At 45.0% G+C, this 23,955-nt stretch overlaps 1 protein-coding gene across 2 annotated transcripts in view; it reads left to right on the forward strand.

The window, feature by feature from the left end:
• Window positions 1–23,955, forward strand: part of maml3 (mastermind-like transcriptional coactivator 3) — a 540,993-nt gene that overhangs the window by 503,095 nt on the left and 13,943 nt on the right. For both annotated transcript variants that reach the window (XM_060851629.1, XM_060851628.1), the window contains exon 4: window positions 16,257–16,386. In XM_060851629.1, coding sequence (XP_060707612.1) covers window positions 16,257–16,386 — 130 coding nt within the window. The remainder of the gene's footprint in view (window positions 1–16,256; window positions 16,387–23,955) is intronic.

The raw sequence follows: 23,955 nt of genomic DNA on the forward strand, positions 1-23,955 counted from the left end.
CTATCCTGTCTATACCTGACATATGCTTCCTTCTTTTCCTTAACCAAACCCTCAATTTCTCTAGTCATCCAGCATTCCCTATACCTACCAGCCTTTCCTTTCACCCTACTGTCTTTGCACTCTCATTATCTTATCCTCTGAAGGCTTCCCATTTCCCAGCTGTCCCTTTAACTGCGAGCATCTGTCCCCAATCAGCTTTTAAAAGTTCTTGCCTAATACCGTCAAAATTGGCCCTCCTCCAATTTAGAACTTGAACTGTTTATCCTTTTCCATCACTGTTTTAAAACTGATAGAATTATGGTCGCTTCCATAAAGTGCTCCCCCCTTGACACCTCAGTCACCTGCCCTGCCTTATTTCCCAAGAGTAGGTCAAGTTTTGCACCTTCTCTAGTAGGTACATCCACATACTGAATCAGAAAATGTTTTTTCACACACTTAACAAATTCCTCTCCATTTAAACACTTAACACTATGGCAGTCCCAGTCTATGTTTGGAAAGTTAAAATCCCCAACCATGACTACCCTATTATTCTTACAGATAACTGAGATCTCCTATATAAATTGTTTCTCAATTTCCCTCTGACTATTGGGCAATCTATAGTACAATCCCAATAAGGTGATCATCCCTTTCCTATTTCTCAGTTCCACCCAAACAACTTCCCTGGCTGTATTCCCAGGAATACCCTCCCTCAGTACAGCAGTAATATTATCCCTTCTCAAAAACACAACTCCCCTTCCTCTCTTGCCCCCCTTTCTATCCTTCCTGTTGCATTTGCATCCTGGAACATTAAACTGCCAGTCCTGTCCATCCCTGAGCCATGTTTCTGTGATTGCTATGATCTCCCAGTCCCATGTTCCTAACCATGCCCTGAGTTCATCTGCCTTCCCTATTAAGCCTCTTGTATTGAAATAAATGCAGTTTAATTTTTCAGTAATACCTTGTTCTCCGCTTTGCCCTTCCTGCCCTGACTGTTTGACTTGTTCCTTTTCCCAACTGCACCAGTATCACATTGATCCCTTTCCTCACTATCTCCCTGGGTCGCGCACACCCCCTTCACCTCCCCCCCCCCCACACCAAGCCTTACTAGTTTAAATCCTCCTGAGCAGCTCTAGCAAATCTCCCTGCCAGTATATTAGCCCCTTTCCTATTCAGGTGCAATCTGTCCTTCTTGTCCAGGTCACTTCTACCCCAGAAGAAATTCCGATGATCGAAAATGTGAACTCTTTTCCCCTGCTCCAGCTCCTCAGCCACACATTCATTTGCTGTATCCTCCTGTTCCTGCTCTCACGAGCTCATAGCATTGGAAGTACTCCAGATTTTACTACCCTTGAGAACCTCCTTTTTAAATTCCTACCTAACTTTCTATATTTTCCATTCAGAATCTCATCTTGTTCCCTTTCTATGTCATTAGTTCTAATGTGTACAGTAACTCTCCTCTTTGAGAACATTCTGCACTGTCTCTGACAGTGTCTCCTGGTACCAAGGAGACAACACACCATTCTGATTTTTGCCATCAGCCACAGAAACGTCTATTTGTACCTCTGACTAGAGAGTCCGTTATCACAATCGATCACTTGGAATCTGACGTACCCTTCATGACATTAGAGCCATTCTTGATACCCCAAACCTGGCTGTTCATGCTACTTTCCCCTGAGAATCTGTCACCCCCTACATTGTCCAAAACAGTATATTGTTTGAGATGGGGATAGCCACAGGAGATTCCTGTACTACCTGCATACCCGTCCTACCTATCCTGGAGTTAACTCCTCTACCTGACTGAATTTGCAGCTTTTCTCCCTTCCTATAACTGCCATCCATCATGCCCCCAGCCCTTGTAAACTTCTCATTGCCTCTAACTGCCGGTTCAACCCATCCATGCGATCAGATAGGATTCGCAACCAAAGACATTGCTGCAGACATAATCATCAGTAACATGGAAACTCTTCCTAAAATCCCAGGAAGAGCACATCGATCTACTAAAGGCCGTCTTTGCATCTTCACAATCTTCAGACTCAGAAAATAACCCTGTCTTATTGCTCTAAAAAAAACTGCTCCAGGCTAACTTAGTACTTAAGGCTTATATTTTTAAGATTTAATCAAGAGACGGATCTCAATAAAACATTTAATCTGGAAAGAACCCACTCTATTCACTATTGTAGATTTACAGAAAGGTTATACTTGAAAACTATGCACATATCTGTTCCTGTGCTGTGAACTGTCCCACACAGGTTCCTCCAAGGTCATCTGGAAACTTCGCTATTTGTTCATTTTTCTCGAGACACACTCCGATGTCCAGAGATACTTGATCTCAAACACCAAAGGCAGTAACTGTGCAGATTCACTGCTGTGTCAGACAGTAGTACAGGTTTCTTTCTCTGACCATGTGGTCACTGCCTTTATCTGTCTTCCTCCTTTTTAAAGTGCCGTTGTTTTGATCTTTTGTCCCTCAAAGTTCCAAAACAATGCAACAGTATGTCAAACAGTAATTGTTACTCATGGAATTCGAGGAAATCTCCTCCAATGCCTAAAATACCTCAAAAAAAGTAGTAGCTCTTACAGCCACAATTTTTTCCTGTCCTCCATCTTGGATTACCCAGAATCCTTCCTATTACTTGCTTTGGAAACTTTTAAACACCTGCTGAGCCCTTGCACCTTTAATGTTTTCCATAAATTTCCATCCAACTGAACCTCCTTCTTTCTGCTCCCGCCCTCCCCACAATTCAGTAAAAACCCTATCCACAGCCCTAGTTATGCGATTCAATAGGCCTTTGGTCCCAGCAGGATTCAGAAGGAGCCTACCCCTTCCTCAGTCCTGGGACCAGTGTCGCATGAAACAGGAAACCCCATCCTGTTAATGCTCAGGGACCTGCACCCTGCTAAACCCCATCCTGTTAATACACAGGGACCTGCACCCTGCTAAACCCCATCCTGTTAATACACAGGGACCTACATCCTGCTAAACCCCATCCTGTTAATACACAGGGATCTGCACCCTGCTAAACCCCATCCTGTTATTACTCAGGGACCTGCACCCTGCTGAAGCCCATCCTGTGAATACTCAGGGTCCTGCACCCTGCTAAACCCCATCCTGTTAATACATAGGGACCTGCACCCTGCTAAATCCCATTCTGTTAATGCACAGGGACCTGCACCCTGCTAAACCCCATCATCTTATTACTCAGGGACCTGCACCCTGCTAACCACATCCTGTTAATACTCAGGGATGTGAACCCTCGATACCCCACCCATTGTAATACTCAGCGACCTGCACCCTTCTAGGCCGCATCCTGTTAATGCACAGGAACCTGCACCCTGCTAAGCTCCTTCCTGTTAATACTCAGCGACCTGTACCCTGGTAAACACCATCCTGTTAATACTCAGGGACCTGCACCCTAGTAAGCCCCGTCCTGTTTCTACTCCGGGATTTGCAACCTGCTAAACCCCATCCTGTTAATACTCAGGTACCTTTACCCTGCTGAACCCCATCCTGTTAATACTCAGGGACCTGCACCCTGCTAAGCCCCGTCCTGTTTTTACTCAGGGACCTGCGCCCTGCTAAACCCCATCCTGTTAATTCACAGCGACCTGCACTCTGCTAAACCCCATCATGATAATCCTCAGGGACCTGCACCCTGCTAAACCCCATCCTGTTAATGCTCAGGGACCTGTACCTTAATAAATCTCAACCTGTTATTACTCAGTGATCTGTTCCCTGCTAAACCTCAACCTATTAATACTCAGGGACCAGTACCCTGCTAAACCCCATCCTCTTAATACTCAGAGACCTGCACCCTGATAAACCCCATTCTGTTGATACTCAGGGACCTCCACCCAGCTAAACCCCATCTTGTTCATGCTGAGGGACCTGCATCCTGCTAAACCCCAACAAATTAGTACTCAGGTACGTGCACCATGCTAAGCACCATCCTGTTATATTCAGGGACCTGCACCAAGGTAAACCCTATCCTGCTAATACTCAGCGACCTGCACCCTGCTAAGCCCCATCCTGCTTTTACTCAGGTACCTTTACCCTGCAGAACCCCATCCTGTTAATACTCAGGTACCTTAACCCTGCTGAACCCCATCCTGTTTATACTCGGGGACCTGCACCCTGCTAAACCCTATCCTGTTAGTACTCAGGGAACTGCACCCTGCTAAACCGTATCCTGTTAATAGTCAGGGAACTGCACACTGCTAAATCACATCTTGTCCATGCTCAGGGACCTGTACCCTGCTAATCCCCATCATTTTAATGCTCAGGGACCTGAACCCTGCTAAACCCCATCATTTTAATATTCACGGTCCTGGACCCTTCTAAACCTCAACCTGATAATACTTTGGAACCTGCACCCTGAAAAAACCCTATACTGTTAGTAAACAGGGGCCTGCACCCTGCTAAACTCCATCCTGTTAATACTCTATAACCTGCACCCTGCTAAAGCCCATCCTGTTATTACTCAGGGACCTGCACCTTAATAAATCTCAACCTGTTATTACTCAGTGATCTGTTCCCTGCTAAACCGCAACCTATTAATACTCAGGGACCTGCACCTTGATAAAGCCCATCCTATTATTACTCAGGGACCAGTACCCTGCTAAACCCCATCCTCTTAATACTCAGGGTCCTGAACTTCGCTAAACCCCATCCTGTTAATACTCAAGAACCTGCACGCTGCTAAAGCCCATTCGGTTAATACTCAAGTACCTTTACCCTGCAGAACCCCATCCTGTTTATACTCAGGGACCTGCACCCTGCTAAACCCAATCCTGTTAATTCACAGGGACCTGCACCCTGCTAAATCCCATCCTGTTAATACTCAGGGACCTGCACCCTGCTAAACCCTATCTTGTTAGTACTCAGGGAACTGCACCCTCCTAAACCCTATCCTGTTAATACTCAGGGAACTGCACCCTACTAAATCACATCTTGTCCATGCTCAGGGACCTGAACCCTTCTAAACCCAATCATGTTAATACTCAGGGACCTGCACCCTGCTAAACCCCATCATTTTAATACTCACGGTCCTGCACCCATCTAAACCTCAACCTGAAAATACTTTGGAACCTGCACCCTGAAAACTCTATACTGTTAATACACAGGGTCCTGCACCCTGCTAAATTCCATCCTGTTAATACTCGGGGACCGGCACCCTGCTAAACCCCATCCTGTTAATACTCAGGGACCTGCACCCTGCTAAACCCCATCCTGTTAATACTCTATAACCTGCACCCTGCTAAAGCCCATCCTGTTATTACTCAGGGACCTGCACCTTAATAAATCTCAACCTTTTATTACACAGTGATCTGTCCCCTGCTAAACCTCAACCTATTAATACTCAGGGACCTGCACCTTGATAAAGCTCATCCTATTAATATTCAGGGACCAGTACCCTGCTAAACCCCATCCTCTTAATACTCAGGGACCTGCACTTGGCTAAACCCCATTCTGTTAATACTCAGGGACCCCTACCCTGCTAAACCCCATCCTGTTAATACTCAGGGACCTCCAACCAGCTAAACTCCATCTTGTTCATGCTGAGGGACCTGCACCCTACTAAACCCCATTCTGTTAATACTCAGGGACCTCCACCCTGCTAAACCCCATCCTCTTAATGCACACGGACCTGCACCCTGCTAAAACCATTCCGATAATACTCAGGGACCTGCACCCTGCTAAACCTTATCCTGTTAATAGTCAGGGACCTGCATCCTGTTAAACTCCATCCTGTTAATGCTCAGGGACCTTCACCCTGCTAAATCCCATCCTGTTAGTAGTCAGGGACCTGCACTCTGCTAAACCCCATTCTGTTAATGCTAAGAGGCCTGCACCCTGATAAACCCCATCCGTTAATACACAGGGACCTGCACAATGCTACATCCCATCCTGTTATTAATCAGGGACTTGCACCCTACTAAAGCCCATCCTGTTAATACACAGGGACCTGCATCCTGCTAAACCCCATCCTGTTAATACTCCATATTTTCACCCTGCTGATCCCCATCCTGATAATTCTCAGTTACCTGCACCCTGCTCAGCCCCATCCTGTTAATACTCAGGTACCTGCACACTGCTGAAACCTATTCTGTTAATGCTAAGAGGCCTTCATCCTGCTAAACCCTGTCCTGTTAATACTCAGGGACCTGCACCCTGCTAAGCCCCATCCTGCTTTTACTCAGGGACCTGCACCCTGCTAAAACCCATTCTGTTAATACTCAGGTACCTTTACCCTGCAGAACCCCATCCTGTTAATACTCAGGTACCTTAACCCTGCTGAACCCCATCCTGTTAATACTCATGGACCTGCACCCTGCTCAACCCCATCCTGTTATTATTCAGGGACCTGCACCTTAATAAATCTCAACCTGTTATTACCCCAGGATCTGTCCCCTGCTAAACCTCAACCTATTAATACTCAGAGACCTGCACCTTGATAAAGCCCATCCTGTTAATACTCAGGAGCAGTACCCTGCTAAACCCCATCCTGTTAATACTCAGGGTCCTGCACCCTTCTAAACCTCAACCTGTTAATACTCTGGAACCTGCACCCTGATAAACCCTATTCTCTTAGTAAACAGGGACCTGCGCACTGTTAAACCCCATCCTGTTAATACTCAGGAATATGCATCCTCTATATCCCATCCTGTTCATGCTCAGGGACCTGCACCCTGCTAAATCCCATCCACTTTATCACCCACTTTACCAATACCTTCCACCCCGACCTCACATTTACCTGGACCGTCTCAGACTCCTCCCCCCCCTTCCTTGCCCTTTCCCACCCTGCTAAATCCCATCCTGTTATTACTCAGGGTCCTGCACCCTGCTAAATCCCATCCTGTTAATACTCAGGAATATGCACCCTGCTAAATCCCATCCTGTTAATACTCAGGGTCCTGCACCCTGCTAAATCCCATCCCGAGGTTACTCAGGGTCCTGCACCCTACTTAACCACATCCTGTTATTACTCAGGGTTTAGCAGGGTGCAGGACCCTATCTTGTTAATACTCAGGGACCTGCAACCTGCTAAACCCCATTGTTTTAATACTCGGGGACCTGCACCCTGCTAAATCCCATCCCGAGGTTACTCAGGGTCCTGCACCCTACTTAACCCTATCCTGTTTTTACTCAGGGTCCTGCACCCTGCTAAACCCTATCCTGTTAATACTCAGGGACCTGCAACCTGCTAAACCCCATTGTTTTAATACTCAGGGACCTGCACCCTGCTCAACCTCACCCTGTTAATACTCAGGAACTTGCACCCTGCTAAACCCCATCCTGTTTTTACTCAGGGACCTGCTCCCTGCTAAACCCCATGCTGTTAATTCACAGGGATCTGCACCCTGCTAAACCCCATCTGTTATTACTGAGGGACCTGCACCCTGCTAAACCCCATCATTTTAATGCTCAGGGACCTGTACATTGCTAAATCCCATTCTGTTAATACACAGGGACCTACACCCTGCTAAACCCCATTCTGTTAATACTCAGAGACCTGCACCTGCTAAACCCAATCGTGTTAATACTCAGGGGCCTTCAACCTGCTGGATCCCATTCTGTTAATACTCAGGTACCTCAACCCTGCTATGCCCCATCCTGTTAATAGTCAGGGACCTGCACCTGCTAATCCCCATCCTGTTAGTACTCATGGATCTTCACCCTGCTGATCTCCATCCTGATAATTCTCAGGTACTTGCACCCTGCTAAAACCCATTCTGTTAATACTCAGGTACCTGCACCCTGCTAAACCCCATCCTGTTAATGCTAAGAGGCCTGTACCCTGCTAAACCCAATCCTGTTAATACACAGGGACCTGCACCCTGCTTAACCCCGTCCTGATAATACTCAGGAACCTGCACCCTGCTAAACCCCATCCTGTTAATACTCAGGGACCTGCACCATGCTGCCCGAAATGTGCATTTTCCTGCTCCCCGGATGCTGCCTGAACTGCTGTGCTTTTCCAGCACCACTCTACTCCAGAATCTGGTTTCCAGCATCTGGAGTTATTGTTTTTACCATGCTAAACCCTATCCTGTTGATACCCAGGGACCCGTATCCTGCTAAACCCCATCCTCTTAATCCTGAGGGACTGCACCCTGCTAAGCCCCATCCTGTTAATACTCAGGGACCTACACCCTGCTAAGCCCCATCCTGTTAATATTCAGGGACCTGGACCCTACTAAACCCCATCCTGTTAATACTCAGTGTCCAGCACCCTTCTAAACCTCAATCTGTTAATACTCTGGAACCTGCACCCTGATAAACCCCATTCTCTTAGTAAACAGGGACCTGCGCACTGTTAAACCCCATCCTGTTAATACTCAGGAATATGCACCCTCTATATCCCATCCTGTTCATGCTCAGGGACCTGCACCCTGCTAAATCCCATCCACTTTATCATCCACTTTACCAATACCTTCCATCCTGATCTCAAATTTACCTGGACCGTCTCAGACTCCTCCCTCCCCTTTCTCGCCCTTTCCCACCCTGCTAAATCCCATCCTGTTATTACTCAGGGTCCTGCACCCTGCTAATCCCTATCCTGTTAATACTCAGGGACCTGCACCCTGCTAAATCCCATCCTGTTAATACTCAGGGTCCTGCCACCTGCTAAATCCCATCCTGTTAATACTCAGGTACCTGCACCCTGCTAAATCCCATCCCGATATTACTCAGGGTCCTGCACCCTGCTAAATCCCATCCTGTTAATACTCAGGTACCTGCACCCTGCTAAATCCCATCCCGATATTACTCAGGGTCCTGCACCCTGCTAAACCTTATCCTGTTAATACTCAGGGACCTGCAACCTGCTAAAACCCATCCTGTTAATACACAGGGACCTGCACCCTGCTAAGCCCCATGCTGTTAATTCACAGGGATCTGCACCCTGCTAAACCTCAATCTGTTAGTACTCAGGGACCTGCACCCTGCTAAACCCATCCTGTTAATCCTCAGGGACCTGCACCCTGCTAAACCCCATCGTGTTAATACTCAGGTATCTGCACCCTGCTAAACCCTATCCTGTTAATACTCAGGGACCTGCACCTTGCTTACCCCATCCTGTTAATACTCAGGGACCTGCACCCTGCTAAACCCCATCATATTAATACTCAGGTACCTACATCCTGCTAAGCCACATCCCAGTAATACTCAGGGACCTGCACCCTGCTCAACCTCACCCTGTTAATACTCAGGAACCTGCACCCTGCTAAATCCCATCCTGTTAATACTTCGGGACCTGCACCCTGCTGAACTCCTTCCTGTTAATTCTCCGGGATCTGCAGCCTGCTACACCCCTTCCTGTTAATACTCAGTGCCTGCACCCTGCTACACCGCATCCCGATATCACTCAGGGACCTGCACCCTGCTAAATCGCATCCTGTTACTACTCAGGGTCCTGCATCCTGCTAAACCACATCCTCTTATTACTCAGTGTCCTGTACCCTGCTAAACCACATCCCGATATTACTCAGGGACCTGCACCCTGCTATACCTCAATCTGTTAATTCTCAGGGGCCTGCGCCCTGCTAAACCTCAACCTGTTTATACTCTGGGACCTGCACCCTACTAAACCCTATCCTGTTAATTCTCAGGGTCCTGCACCCTGCTAATCCCCATGCTGTTAATTCTCAGGGTCCTGCACCCTGCTAATCCCCATGCTGTTAATGCTCAGTGACCTGCACCCTGCTAAATTCCATCCTGGTAATACTCAGGATCCTGCACCCTGCTAAATCCCATCCTGTTCTTACTCAGGGACCTGCACCCTACTAAACCCCACCCTGTTAATACACAGGTACCTGCATCCTGCTGAACTCCAATCTGTCAGCACTCAGCACCCGCTCCATTCCAAACTCCTCCTGCCTAGGCCTTTCATCTTGTGTTCTGTAAGTACCCAACCAGCATCCAGGCCATTCTCCCTTTACCCCATGCTGTCACTGTGGCCACGCTGTTTCTGCTGTAGGGCTCTCACCAAGTGCCTTTCTTCCCCTGCCCCCACCTTCCTAATAATCTCTCAGGCTCTGCAACCTCCCTGCAGCCAGCACGCAGGTCCCTGTGCCCTCCCCCCTTCCTGGCCATTCCCAACACTCAGACACTGGCTCCCTCTTTCCTGGTACTTCAGGCCTGGCCCCTCCATCCTCTCACTCCTGTCCAACACTGGGGGCCACATATCTTTTTCCTCGAGCCCATCCCCTTCCCATAGTCGGGGCATTCTCCCCTCTCTTCCACTCCTGACCCCTGACCTTTGTGTCCTTCTCTGTCTTCCCCCATCTCCCTTCTCCATCATCCACTCTGTACCCACTGCCCACTCCTCCTCTCCCACCATAGACCGAACTCTCCTAGTACATGCAGAAAGAACATTTGAAAAATTCTTCAGGGAGAAGTGTTTGAAAATTGGAAGCCCGCTTGTTTTCTGTCGGCGCTGTAATTTCGGGAAGTTGATGCAATGTGGTGTCCTGCTGTCTTGGAGCTGGAATTCATGGAAGGAAATCTGTTCATGCTGCTTTCCCATTGAGCAGCTGCAGTTCCTTCTGGCCCTTCTGGGCAGTGCCATACTGCTAAGGTAGAAACTAATTTGTGTTGTAATGTGTACGAAATTGTGTAAAAACTGTGCGATTACGGCCCAGTGCCCAGACCAGTGGCAGTACTCCAACTGTCTTGCGCAACTGAAGACAGAGTCTTTGGTTTGATCAGGCTTTAAAGAATCCTATTGCCATGCCGTCTGATTTCACTCAGGTAGAAAGTTGGTAAAGTGGGTAGGGTTGTGGCAGTAACAATCATGGTATACAGTTAATACAGCACCTCTGACAGAGAGAGATATCCCAAAAGACTTCACAGAGGCATAATCAAAAACTGCGACTTAGATCACTTACAGTGTGGAAACAGGCCCTTCGGCCCAACAAGTCCACACTGACCTGCCGAAGCGCAACCCACCCATGCCCCCTACATTTACCCCTTACCTAACACTAGGGGCAATTTAGCATGGCCAATTCACCTGACCTGCACATCCTTGGACTGTGGGAGGAAACCGGAGCACCCGGAGAAAACCCACGCAGACACGGGGAGAACGTGCAAACTCCACACAGTCAGTCACCTGAGGCAGGAATTGAACCCAGGTCTCTGGCGCTGTGAGGCAGCAGTGCGAACCACTGTGCCACCGTGCCGCCCAAAGAAGGAGCTGCTAAGAGGGGCAGTGACCTAAATGAAGCCAGGGTATTAAAGGCTGTTGTAAAGATGAATAGGCTGTGCCATAATACAGAATCCCTAAAAGTGTGGAAGCAGGAAATTCGGCCCATCGTTTCTGCACTGATCCTCCGAAGCGCATCCCACACAGACCCACTCCTCTCTCCTACCTCTGTAACCTTACATTTCCCATGGCTAATCCACTCTGTGTGTACATCTGTGGACACAGCATGGTCAATCCACCTAACCTGCACACCTTCGGACTGTGGAAGAAAACCAGAGCATCCAGAGGAAACCCATGCACACATGTGGAGAACGTGCAAACTCCACACAGACAGTTGCCCGAGGCTGGAATCGAATCAGGGTGCCTGGCGCTGGACGGCAGCAGTGCTAAGCACTGAACCACTGTGCCATTCAATATGGGACTGAGCAGGCCAAAGGTATGGTGTTAATGCTTGGACAAAGGGAGGAGGCATGCAGAAGAGTTGAGTAGTTATGCTGGACTCCATTAAAATGAATTGACAGAACTCTTGCAGATAATGGCAGAATAAAGGAGGGGTGAGATCATGAAGGCTTGACAACATCAGGAAGAGAATTTCAATTCTGTGGCAAGAGTAGAGATGATGTGAGTGGAGAAATGGTGTGGAAAAACTTCAGATAAGCTGAATGGGAGATAGAGGATAAAAGTTTGGTTTAGTCATTGGGATAGTCTAGATAACAAAGACATAAATGAAGTTTTCACCAGGAGATGGACTGAATTCTGAACAGATGTACTTAGGAACAGATTAGCTGGGTTTTCACAGCGTCATGAAGACTCGACTGACCTTTAAAAATGACAAGTTGGACTAGGTGCTAAAACTCTAATTTCCAACACATCCCATGATCTTTTGCAGGGAAAGGGGCAGGCAGTGACTCTCACATGAGGATTCAGCAGGGCCATTTGAATTCAGCGCTATTGTCAAACAAACCCCAAATTCACTGTAGCAAGTGCCTTGGGAGTCTCACATTTATGGAGAAGATATATATGGAGGAACTTTTATGGAGGAAATTTAAATACCCATGAAGGACAGTTGAAGTATGACAACTGTCAGGCTGTCAAATTATTTAAATCTTAAATCCTTTCAAAATTAAAAAGTTTACTTGCCTATGTCATAAGACCATACGACACAGCAGAATTAGTCTATTCAGGCATTGAGTCTGTTCTACCAGTCAGTGGTAGATCTGGTAATCCTCAACTCCACTTCCCTGCCTTCTCCCTATAACCTCCAATTTCCTTACTGATTAAAAATCTCTCTCTTTGAATGTATGTAATGACTACCCTCTACAGTCCTCTGCAGCCAAGGAATTCTATAAATTAACTACATTCAGAAAACACATTTCTGCTTTATCTGTAACTTCATATTCTGAGATTGTGCCTTCTGGTCCGAGACTACCACAAGTGGTGACAACTCTCCACATCTACCCTGTCAAGTTCCCTCAGAATCTTATGTGTTTCAATGAAGTCACTTCACATTCTTCCATATTCTAGTAACCACTGGCAGTCTATCTGTGCCTGGTCTCAGCCTACTGAACCTGTTGTGTACTTCCTCCAATGCCAGTATGTCTTTATTTAGGTACGGGCCAAACTGTTCCAAGTAATCCAGCTGAAGTCCAACTGATGCATTCTGTAGTTTTAACATAACCTCCCTACTTTTATACTCAATTCCTTTTGAATAATGGCCAACAATCCATTTACTCTCCTCTTTACTGCTAAAGTTGGATGCTAGAATTTTGTGATTCATCATCCTTCTGTTCCTTAGCTTTCTCAATTTAAATAATATTCAGCTCCTCTATTCTTCCTGCCAATGTGCATAACCTCACAATTCCTTGCATCATATTGCATCTGGTAAACTTTTGCCCTTCACTTGACCTGTCTGTTTTCCTCTACAGACTCTCACTGGTATCCCCTCATCCACAAACCTAGCGAGAGTACATTCTGTGCTGGAAGAGTTAAAATACCAGACTTATTAAACTTCAAAGCCTGAATAGCCTGTCACATTGGCAGGCTATTGGTGTGTAAACTGCTAAAACGTGCAATGATGTAGCTTGCGTTCCCAGCCCAAAATCTCAGCCTGCCTGTGTCATAAATGTTGAAAAAGATCTGCTCTAGCAGTTATATTCACTGTTTGTAGCCACTCCCCCTTAAGCTGTCATTATTAAAGCTTAACAACTCAATAGGTCAATACATTAATGGCTGCCATCAATGTGGGTTATGAATGTAAACCTTGTTTCTTTTGATAAGTAAATACTGAAGTGTCTTCTAAAGGTTTTGGATGGACCTTCATGAATGGATTTTTTTTTAAGTAAGATATTTAGTTTAGTTTTGTTTTATCTGTACATGATGAATACTGTGTGATTTGGCATGGAGAGGGTAAAGGCCAAGACTGGTGGGCACAGCTACGCAGGTTGGTATTAAGGTGTCGTACGACAATGGGAGATAGCTTGGGAGGAATGAGTTGACATTGAGATGATGAGGGATCACAGGACTGGGTGGGGGCATGATTTGGCATGGGGCTATGCGTAGCTGTGGAGATGATGGGGCATAAAGTAGGCATGGGTGGAGCCTGGAGAGTGGGGGGTGGGAAGGTGAGGGCTGCTGAAACCTAATATTTAACAAAATTAAGTACAGAGAATGGAGGCAGACCATTTAAGCAGCCTACTTCAGCAGTGGACACCTCCAGTCTGAGGTGGTTGAGCCAAGCCACAATACTTCCCAACTGAAGCAGTCGGAGTGAAAAGTCAGTCCGATACCACAAGGTCCGACCTATTAGGGTATGTGTTAAGCTTTACAGTAAACTGGCAAGGCAGATCATTGGTCTTTCATATGATTTCAATGGAATAAAGATTAAACAGGTTGTCTAAATGAAGGGTAATCCATTCGACACGATTACTACCCAAGTAAGGATGAAAACTACCAAATTGTGAAAGTAGGAATTACAAAATCTGTCTGTTTGTCTAAATAGGGCATCTCATGAGGAATTTGCATGAGTGAATTTACCGTCGTTCAGATCCAGTAGTGGTAATATGTGTTGTTTAAGCAAGATAAAGAACCTTTAATATTGAAATTGAAATCAGGTGTGGAAGAGCATCACACATCTGACAGTCCAATGGGCAAATCCGAAAGATTCGACCACCGATTTAGCTAATCTCAGTTGGAGTCATGGTGTGAATGTTATAGTTTGCTACAATCTCCCAGGGTATTGGATTACTGATCTTCTCAATAATTCTTCTCACTAGAAAGCACTATTGGGTGGAGAGAGACTGGAGTTTCCTCTGGGAGGCAGTGAGAAAGGTGGTTCAGATCTAAGTTATCACCAGGGTTCCCTCTCTTGTGTTTTTTTCAAAGTGCATTCATGGAGCATCATGGTTCAGCCAGCATTTATTGCATACCCCAGAGGGCAATTAGGAGTCAATCCCATTGCTGTGGGCCTGGAGTCACATGTAGGCCAGACCAGGTGACAATGGTATATTTCCTTCCTTGAAGAGCTTTAGTGAACGAGATGGGTTTTTCTGAACAATCAAACATGGTTTCATGGCCATCCTAGATTTTGGATTCCACAACCTACTGAAAATGTCAGGAAAGGCATCTAAGTCGTTCATGGTTGAACCCAGGTCCCCAGGTCGTTATTTGGCTGTGTGGACTACCAGTCCAACAATAATATCATTAGACCATCAGCTCCATTGTATCATCTTTTATGGGGTGAGGGTCTTAATGACCCCAGAGATAGATATCCCACCCAATTAATGGCAGGGAAAGGGAATGAAGCACAGGGGAGTGTACCACATTAGGGCATAAATCAGCAGCTTTTCCTACTGTCTGTGCGTAGCATTAAAAACAAGAGAGGATCAGCAACTTCAAAGTAGGCTGAGCAAGTGGAGAGCTGGGAGAGGTTGGTAGAAAGTTAGTAACGTTTTACTACTCAGTAGTATTTTGTCCAAAAGTTCATGTTTTTAAATTAGTCATGGGAAATAGCTGTTGCTGGGTACAGACACATTTGTTGACTGTCCCTTATTGCATGCAGAAAGTGGTGGTGAGCTGCATCCCATGATGACTGAGACCACAGTGCAGTTAGGGGGGGGGAGTTCCAGGCTTTTGACTCAGTGACAGTGAAAGAATTGACAATACAGTTCCGAATCAGGATGGTGTTGTCTGGAGGGAAGGTTGGAAGTCTCACTGTACCCTTGTATATGCTGCCCTTTTCCTTCTAGCCAGCAGCACTCACAGACACAAGACACCACTGTTGGAGAACAAGAGATTGTGTGGGTGAGAAGCAAACAGAGAGGAAATGCCTTTGTAAAACACTTTGGCCTGGAAATTCCACAAGAGCTCAAGGACCCCGGCTGTGACTGTAGCAGGAAACAGCAGATCTGTGGCTGAAGTGGGGCCTTTGAACATTTCTCCATGTCATCCAGTAAAAGTAACAGTGCGAGATCAGAAAAGGGGCACTGTTTTAAACAGTTGCAACTATCTTGTAATTTATATCGGTTATCACAAACCGAAAAAGTTTGTGACCGTTAATAACAGGTTCGTGTCTGACAGGGTAAGTTGGTGCAAGCTCGCAGTCATGTTGCAGATGGCAGAATACCACAACCCTGAAAGCAGCACTGGCAGAGGTCTCACTCAGCTTGGACAAGTGAAGGAAGTTGTGTCGTACCATTGCCAGATCACAGTAGATTGAAGTTCAAACGTGATACTGAGTTTGTTTTGTTCCAGTTTGGTTCTGACACCGATGTTCTTTTCATTTTCCAAGATTTTGTAAGCCACATTTGGGTTTGGAAAGGAGAACTGTTACAAAAAGGGGAGAAAAATCAAGTAACTTTTATTTTATTTTAATGACCATGCCGAAAAGAATTTATTCTTTAGAAAATGGAGAAATTGAAAAACGCTGTTGAGGAGGCATTATCTCTTCACTGGAGATCGTAACCATTGCTGTGGCTTAAACTATGATAATAGTGATTATAATAGTAAATAGGAGCACTTCTTTCCCCAGATCTGTATTGGCAAAAATTAATGGGTTTATTTTCCTTTTTTTTCCATCAGCAGCAGCAGCTACAACAGCAGCAGCAGCAGCAGCACGATCAGATGCAGAGGCATCTCCCCAGAACACATTCACAGTGCAAAGACCAGCAGAGGAATCCATATCCTGTTCAACAGGTCAACCAGTTCCAAGGTAGGCCAGTCAATTATTAACTCTCTCTTAAGTATTTGCAAATGATATGTGTTGTTTGCCCTGTGAGATTGAAAGTTTGATATTAAACTAACCAGCAAGTACATTAAGAACCCATAATGTTCATAGGTTATATTTGTAGAATAAATGGAACAGACTTCAATCAGGGAATAGCCTTCACTTCATAAAAAACTGTTTAAAAAGCAGCCTGTTCTTTAAAATTTATTCATTGTGGGATGTGGGCATTGCTAGCTGGGCCAGCATTTATTCCCAGTCCCTAGCTGCCCTTGAGAAGGTAGTGGAGAGCTACCTTCTTCAACTGCTGCAGTCCACCTGCAGTGGGTTGACCCACAATGCCATTAACGAGGGAATTTCCAAGATTTTGACCCAAGCACAGCAAAGGAACAGTGATCTATTTCCAAGTCAGGATAGTGAGTGGCTTGGAGGGAACTTGAAGATGGTGGTTTTCCCATGTATCAGCTTGCCTTGTTCTTCTCGATTGACTATATTCCAATCCAGAGGGACATAATAACCCTCAGTTTCTCTGGACTGGAGAAAAGAAATACCTTCCCAGCTACTAAGGCAAATATATACAAATGGGCATCAAATAAAGAATAGCTCAGGTTTGATTACAAGACCATAGTAGTGAACTGGCTAGTCAGTACTTCGGGCAGAACTTTGCAAGGGCTTATATCACTGAAGGCTGGCAGTGAGTGACTTATCAGAACAACTTAGGTGCCTTCGCTGATACTTTCCTCACATTAGTAGCAGTGGACAAAAAAAATTGCAGAGCAAAGTACTTTTCTACCTGTGTTTTGTGAAGCTCTGCTGTTGGTATGGCACATAGTGAAGTACCCTCGGTGACTGGGCACATATGTCAGTATGAGGGTATCATTGAGCAAGCTTAATTGTGGAAATTCTCAGACAGGAAAACCCATTGAGGCACTGGCATGGAGATAGCAGGAGAGCATCAGAAACAGAACAAAGCTGGGACAGAGGAGATTGAGATGTTAAGCTTATTCCTTCTGTAGATCTTCCATAGTTGGCTGTGACACTGCCTCCTTGTTTAGCGAAATAGAAGGGGTCGCTGGCAGCTGAACAATGTGACAGAACATTTGCATGTTCCACTCTGGAAACATCACAAAAATGGTGCTTCTTGATTAGGCGCCAGCTCATGAATATTTAACTTCAAAGTAATTTCTCCTTAAGTTTCGAGCTTATATGACATTGCTCGTGGTGACTCAAAGGATACGATGTTGCATAGCAATGGGAGTGTGCTGCCATGTGCTAAATAATGTACTTACCCGGGTTATTCACTTATGGCGATGAATGAATCAAACCTTTGTTAAACACAACTAATTTCCTGTGAAAGCCACAAATGAATGACATTGCTTGTCAGGCTAGCTTTGTGAAATTTAATGGCAGTTGGAGTATTGGTATGTGTGTTGTTTTATCTTTCCTGTGATTGAAAGTGACTCAACTTAGAGTACACTTTTGGAGGTACCTTTACCATTCTGGTACTTGACAGAAGGGACTACCTTACTCCTGTCAGACCAATGAGTGTTGGGAGGGAACTGAGTGCCTGATGTCCAGTTGTACGAAGTTTCTGGTGAATAACTGGCATTCAAAACCGAATGCAGTTCTGTTATACACCTCGTGTTTCAGGCAGAACTCTCCAAAGAAGTTGACACAATGAATTATATTTGGAAGTTTGTTAATTGTCAGGTGGACGAACTGTGCACTACCATTATCCAGGGAGCCATAATACTAATCACTTAGGTGGTGTTGATATGAGAGAAGAATTTTCATCAAGGCACCAGGACAAGTCCTTGTTCATTGTCACTTGAGGCTATAGGATCTTGTAACCCCCAATATCTAATTCAGGGAATGATGCTGTTATTCTCTGGCAGAACACTATTACATTGAAATACAAACCTGAATTATTCACCGAAATCTCAATATGGGGTTCACACCCACAGATTCTGATCCAAAAATGTAAGTGTCAGTATCTGACATACGTAAATATACCTAACGATCAGAGGTAATAGCCTCTGCTGGTTTTTTCTTCTTCCTATTTAAGGGATACTGTGACCAGTGTCACACAGGGGCACTGTCCTGAGCTGTATCAGCTGCCCCAGTTCAGAGAAATGATCAGACCGTGGCCCATGAGACTGAGCCATTAACTGCATTATGAGGTGCCTGAAAAATCGGGGAGACCTTTCAGAATTTATTTTTTCAGAAGTGCGTTTCTTTTTCTGGCTTTCTCAATCTTACACTTTTTCAAAGTTAAGTAAAAAGGATTTTGCATGCATTTCTAAAGCTGTTGTACTGTGAAAATAAGCTAATGTTCAGAGTCAGAGAATTTGAGAATTATCGCTTTTCTGTGTAATTCAAAATGAATCATGTAATAATCAGTCTGCACCCCTTTCCCATTGTATGTTCATGTTACTTAAGCAAGGCTTACATTGGAAAAGAAGTAGATGTTCCAGGAAAACTCTGATGTCTTTACAATTACTAATACTCAAGTGTTGAGCTTCCAAATCCTCTGAATGAAACAGTATTAAATCAAAATATGAAATTCAAGTGTAACTAACATTTTTCTGGGGAGCCAGGCAGTTGGTGTTGATAGACTGCCAGTGGATTCTACACTGAATCGTTTGTTAGTCCAGTAGCCTGTTACTGCAATCACAATTAGAATCTTCCACACCCCTTCCCAAATCTACTCTGCTGCTTCCCAACCCTGGAGTTGCCTGGAACCCTCACTTAGTTCTCCTGTGAGCAGTTAGCAACTGCTATGAGAAATATCCATCTCAGCAACACAAAATAGAATGGTTAGAATGGCCAGCCAACCCGATTGGGTGTCAACGTTAGCTGAAGTTCATGGAATCCTGTGGAGATGATCACTTTCCTCTACTGATGCAGTGCCAGGATGAGACTTTAGGTGGCAGTGTTAGACCAAACCACATGCTAGGGGAGTCTCAGTTATGGGAGCCATGACCTGTTTTCACTCCTTTCCTTGTATCAGCGCTCCAATCTCTTTTAAGGACAGCAATCTAGTGCTTAAGGCCTGCCAGCAAACTGCAGGACCAGAAACTATTTGGTACCAGCAGCACCACCAGTTGCAGTGGCCTACTCCAGGGACTGTAATTAAACAGGAGCAGTAACAATGGAGCAAGTCCAGCAATGGGCCACTGGAGCCATGCAGACAGGCCACTATGAGAGGTGGGAGGGGTTGGTAGATGAGTTATTTTAATCACTGGGCATCGCTGGCTGGCCAGCATTGATGGCCCATCCCTATTTTCCCCTAAGAAGATGGAGATGAGCTGCCTTTTTGAATCGCTGCAGTCCACTTGCTGTGGGTTGACCCACAATACTGGTAGGGAGGGAGTTCCAGGATTTTGACCCTGGAGGACTGGCGGTATATTTCCAAGTCAGGATGGTGAGTGGCTTGGAGGGAACTTGCAGGTGGTGGTATTTCCAAGTACCTGCTGCCCTTGTCCTTCTAGATGGAAGTGGTCATGGCTTTGGAAGGTGCTGTCTAAGGATCTTTGGAGTGTGGGCAGGGGGTGTTGTTATGGAATGGGCCCTTTAACAAAGAAGTAGGCCTCTTGTGGGCCACTTTGAGCCTGATTGGGCATGTGGAAGGGTTGGTTGGGTGGAAGGGAGGCTGCGGGGAAGGAAGCTGTCAGGGTATACATGGCGATCTCCGTTAGCAGTGGGAGCATACTGCTGCTGACAGAGTACCTGCGGTTACCTCACCCTCTCATTATCACTAAATCATTGTGTACCAGGGCCAAAGCTGGAGAGGTAAATCAGGACCAAATAACTGGGACTCGGGGCAGTGCTAAGAACAGGGGCGGGGCCCATGTACTTGGATTAGGAGACATGGGATGGGGGTCCTGGCCTGGAGCAGTTTTATGATTTCTGTACCAACCCCTGCTCTCTGCAGACAGGCTCACTATTACCTAAGGACAGTATCTAACTATTCAATCGGGGGGGGTCCTCTCCATATTGTTTTATTGCACCTCTTTGGAAGCCAAGAAAATGTTTTGCAAAGTAGCTGGTGAGAATGTAAGGCTTGATGGATGCTGCTGAACTTCAACTGGAGGGATCCAACATTTAGCTCGATTCTTCACTTTGATGTTTGTTTTTTTTAAACCAAATCATGTTCCCAGCAGCTATCAACTTTCTCCCCATGACTTTTCTTTTGTTATTTGTAAAGTCGCGTCTTTGTTGAATGAATCATTTCACATATGGTATTTGCCCACAAAGTATTCAGATTGTTTTAGCTTTCTGGGGAACTGTGAAACTAAATGTTAACACTAACACAATGACTCACTCGTCAGTGGAATCACAGCAACCCAAAACAGATCTGTTAATTTAATGCTTCATTCCTGCTAAGGCCCTGTTCAGCAATGCACCTCACATGACAGAATTGGAAGTTTTCAAGTGCACTCAACAGAAGTTTAAAAAAAAATTCCACTAAACTAAACTGAAAAATTTAGTGTAATAGTATTTTACATGTAATTATCCTGACGTTTTAGCTAGCCTGTGTGGTTCATATGGTAAATGCATGGCTTATGGAATCGAGAGATCAGTGAGGATCCAACTTCCATCTGCAGATGGCCCTGTGGCAGCTGCTCTCAGTCAGATGATATTTGATGTTATATAATTAGACCAGACACTCCTGAGATGAATTTGGAAAATTAGTTCAGGTACCTGCTCCTGGACGACTAGAAATTGCAATACTAAACGTAGACGTGGATAATGCATATTGTAATCACCCCCTCCCTGATTCAATATGATGCCAGTCGTCACTGATACAGTGAAAGGTCTAAACGACGACGTGCAGCAACTTGCATTTATGTAGCACCTGTAGCAGTGTAAAATGCCCACAGGACGCTTTGCAGGAGCATTGACCAAATGAACTAAGACAAAATCTGATGCCTTTGGAACTACATGACAATATAAACCACCTCCTGCAGTGAGAGGAGAAGAGGAATTTGAGGCATTTGACAGTTACTGATCATTTTGGCACCTGCTTCATAGAGCACACATGCAAAAGGACAAAGTAATCCCATCAAGTTCTGCTGCATCGTATTGTTTACCCCTGTTTTTGTGTACATAAAGCCTCATTGCTAAAAACCCTGGCTGCAGAATCCAATATAAAATACTTAGCGCATTAAACTGAATTTCTTTTCTCAGCTATTTTAGCAGAGGTGTTGCTCTATTTATTTTAAACATGTTAAAACCTCAGCACAAATAGCCAAAGGTGGAATTTCAGCCAAAAGCATTAGCATTTGTACGCTTAATGCCATGGTATAATTTTAGAGTCTTTTTGTTTTCAAACTGTACTATATCTAGCAAGCATTTCTTTTATGTTTTCTTTTGCCAAACAGCAATTTATTCCATCTCGTTTCCATTTGTTTCCCAGTGAAATTCTGGCAGGAACAGCCATGATGAACAGCATGGTTACCACCAGTGATTACAGCACTACTGTTGCTATGCTATTATTCACCACCATCTTCCATCAGTAGCCCCCACAATCAACGGTGACTTTTTTTTTAACTATAACAACCAATTTTGGTTGAATGCTCTTTGAGTTTTTACTTGATTGATATATTTGGGGACCTTGTACATCCTGTGTCCCCTCTCACAGAGAATACCTCACAATCCTCAAGAAGCTCAATTGTGTAGTTTATTCATTGAAATTACCTGGATAATTTATATCAAATAATTTTATTAATGAGTTAACTATGCACATGTGGAGTTACTGGTCCCAATAAATATTCCATTTATTGCACGTATTTTTAGCTAGAGGATTCCCAATTTATATTCAGCTTTTTCCTTTGATGTTTACCCTTTCCTATCTTAAAGATACTGACTCGTGCTTACATTCTGTATCTTACTCCAGTGTCTATTCTGTTTCTTTGATAGTCAATCTTAGCAAACCATTCGATCATGTGGAAAATCAAGGTTGAGTCCAATGTCAGCTCAGGCATTTGGGCGGGAATTATTAGCTGGCAAATTTCCATGGGGCGCCTCCTGATCCCTCACTGTAACTTCAGTGAAAATCCCCAGCAGTGCAGTGGCCATCAACCGTGTTTCCCAGGTCTTATACTGTAGCACAGAATCAAGAGAACCCACCCCATTGCAATTTGCACTCAGGTCTTTTGAAGAACTGCACTGTTTTTGTTTCAGTATTCCAATTTTGTTTCCCAGAAAAAAACAGTGGTATTTTCTGACTTGAAAATGTGTTGCTGGAAAAGGAATCCTGAAGAAGGGCTTATGCCCGAAACGTCGAATCTCCTGCTCCTTGGATGCTGCCTGACCTGCTGCGCTTTTCCGGCAACACATTTTCAGCTCTGATCTCCAGCATCTGCAGACCTCACTTTCTCCTCGAAGATTATTTTCTGACTTGGCATACTTCAGAAATTTAAACATGAAAGGTCATCTGCAAGGTGTTAGAAAGGATTCTGAGGGATAGGATTTATGACCATCTGGAAGAGCATGGCTTGATTAAATGCAGTCAGCATGGCTTTATGAGGGGCAGGTCATGCCTCACAAATCTTATTGAGTTCTTTTGAGGATGTTACTAGACAAATTGATGAGGGTCAAGCGGTGCATGTGGTGTGTATGGACTTCAGCAAGGCGTTTGATAAGGTTCCCCATGATAGGTTTGGTCAGGAGGAATGGGATACAGGGAAATTTAGCTGTCTGGATACAGAATTGGCTGGTCGACAGAAGACATCGAGTGGTAGTGGAAGGAAAATAATCTGCCTGGAGGTGAGTGGTGTTCCACAGGGCTCTGTTCTTGGGCCTCTACTCTTTGTAATTTTTATTAATGACTTGTATGAGGAGATTGAAGGATGGGTCAGCAAGTTTGCAACGACTCAAAAGTTGGGAGGTGTTGTTGACAATATAGAGGACTGTTGTAGGCTGCAGCGTGACATTGACAGGATGCAGAGATGGGCTGAGAAGTGGCAGATGGAGTTCAACCTGGATAAATGCAAAGTGATGCATTTTGGAAGGTCGAACTTGAAAGTTGAGTACAGGATTAAAGACAGGATTCTTGGCAGTGTGGAGGAACAGCACGATCTTGGCATGCAGGTACATAGATGCCTTAAAATTGCCACCCAAGTGGACAGGGTTCTTAAGAAAGCATATGGTGTTTTGGCTTTAACAGGGGGATTGAGTTTAAGAGCCGTGAGATCTTGTTGCAGCTCTGTAAAACTTTGGTTAGACCGCACTTGGAATACTATGTCCAGTCTGGTTGCCCTATTATAGGAAAGATGTGGATGCTTTGGAAAGGGTTCAGAGGAGGTTTACCAGGATGCTGCCTGGAATGGAGGGCTTATCTTACGAATATAGGTTGACTGAGCTCTGACTTTTTTCATTGGATAAAAGCAGTAAGAAAAGGGACCTAATTGAGGGGTACCAAGATAATGAGAGGCATAGATAGAGTTGATAGACAGAGACATTTTCCCAGGGCAGAAATTGTTAGCACGAGGGGTTATAGTTTAAGCTGTTTGGAGGAAAGTATAGAGGGGATGTCAGAGATGGGTTCTTTAC

Source organism: Hemiscyllium ocellatum, chromosome 36 (genome assembly GCF_020745735.1).
Source record: "Hemiscyllium ocellatum isolate sHemOce1 chromosome 36, sHemOce1.pat.X.cur, whole genome shotgun sequence".
NCBI classification, from domain to species: domain Eukaryota; kingdom Metazoa; phylum Chordata; class Chondrichthyes; order Orectolobiformes; family Hemiscylliidae; genus Hemiscyllium; species Hemiscyllium ocellatum.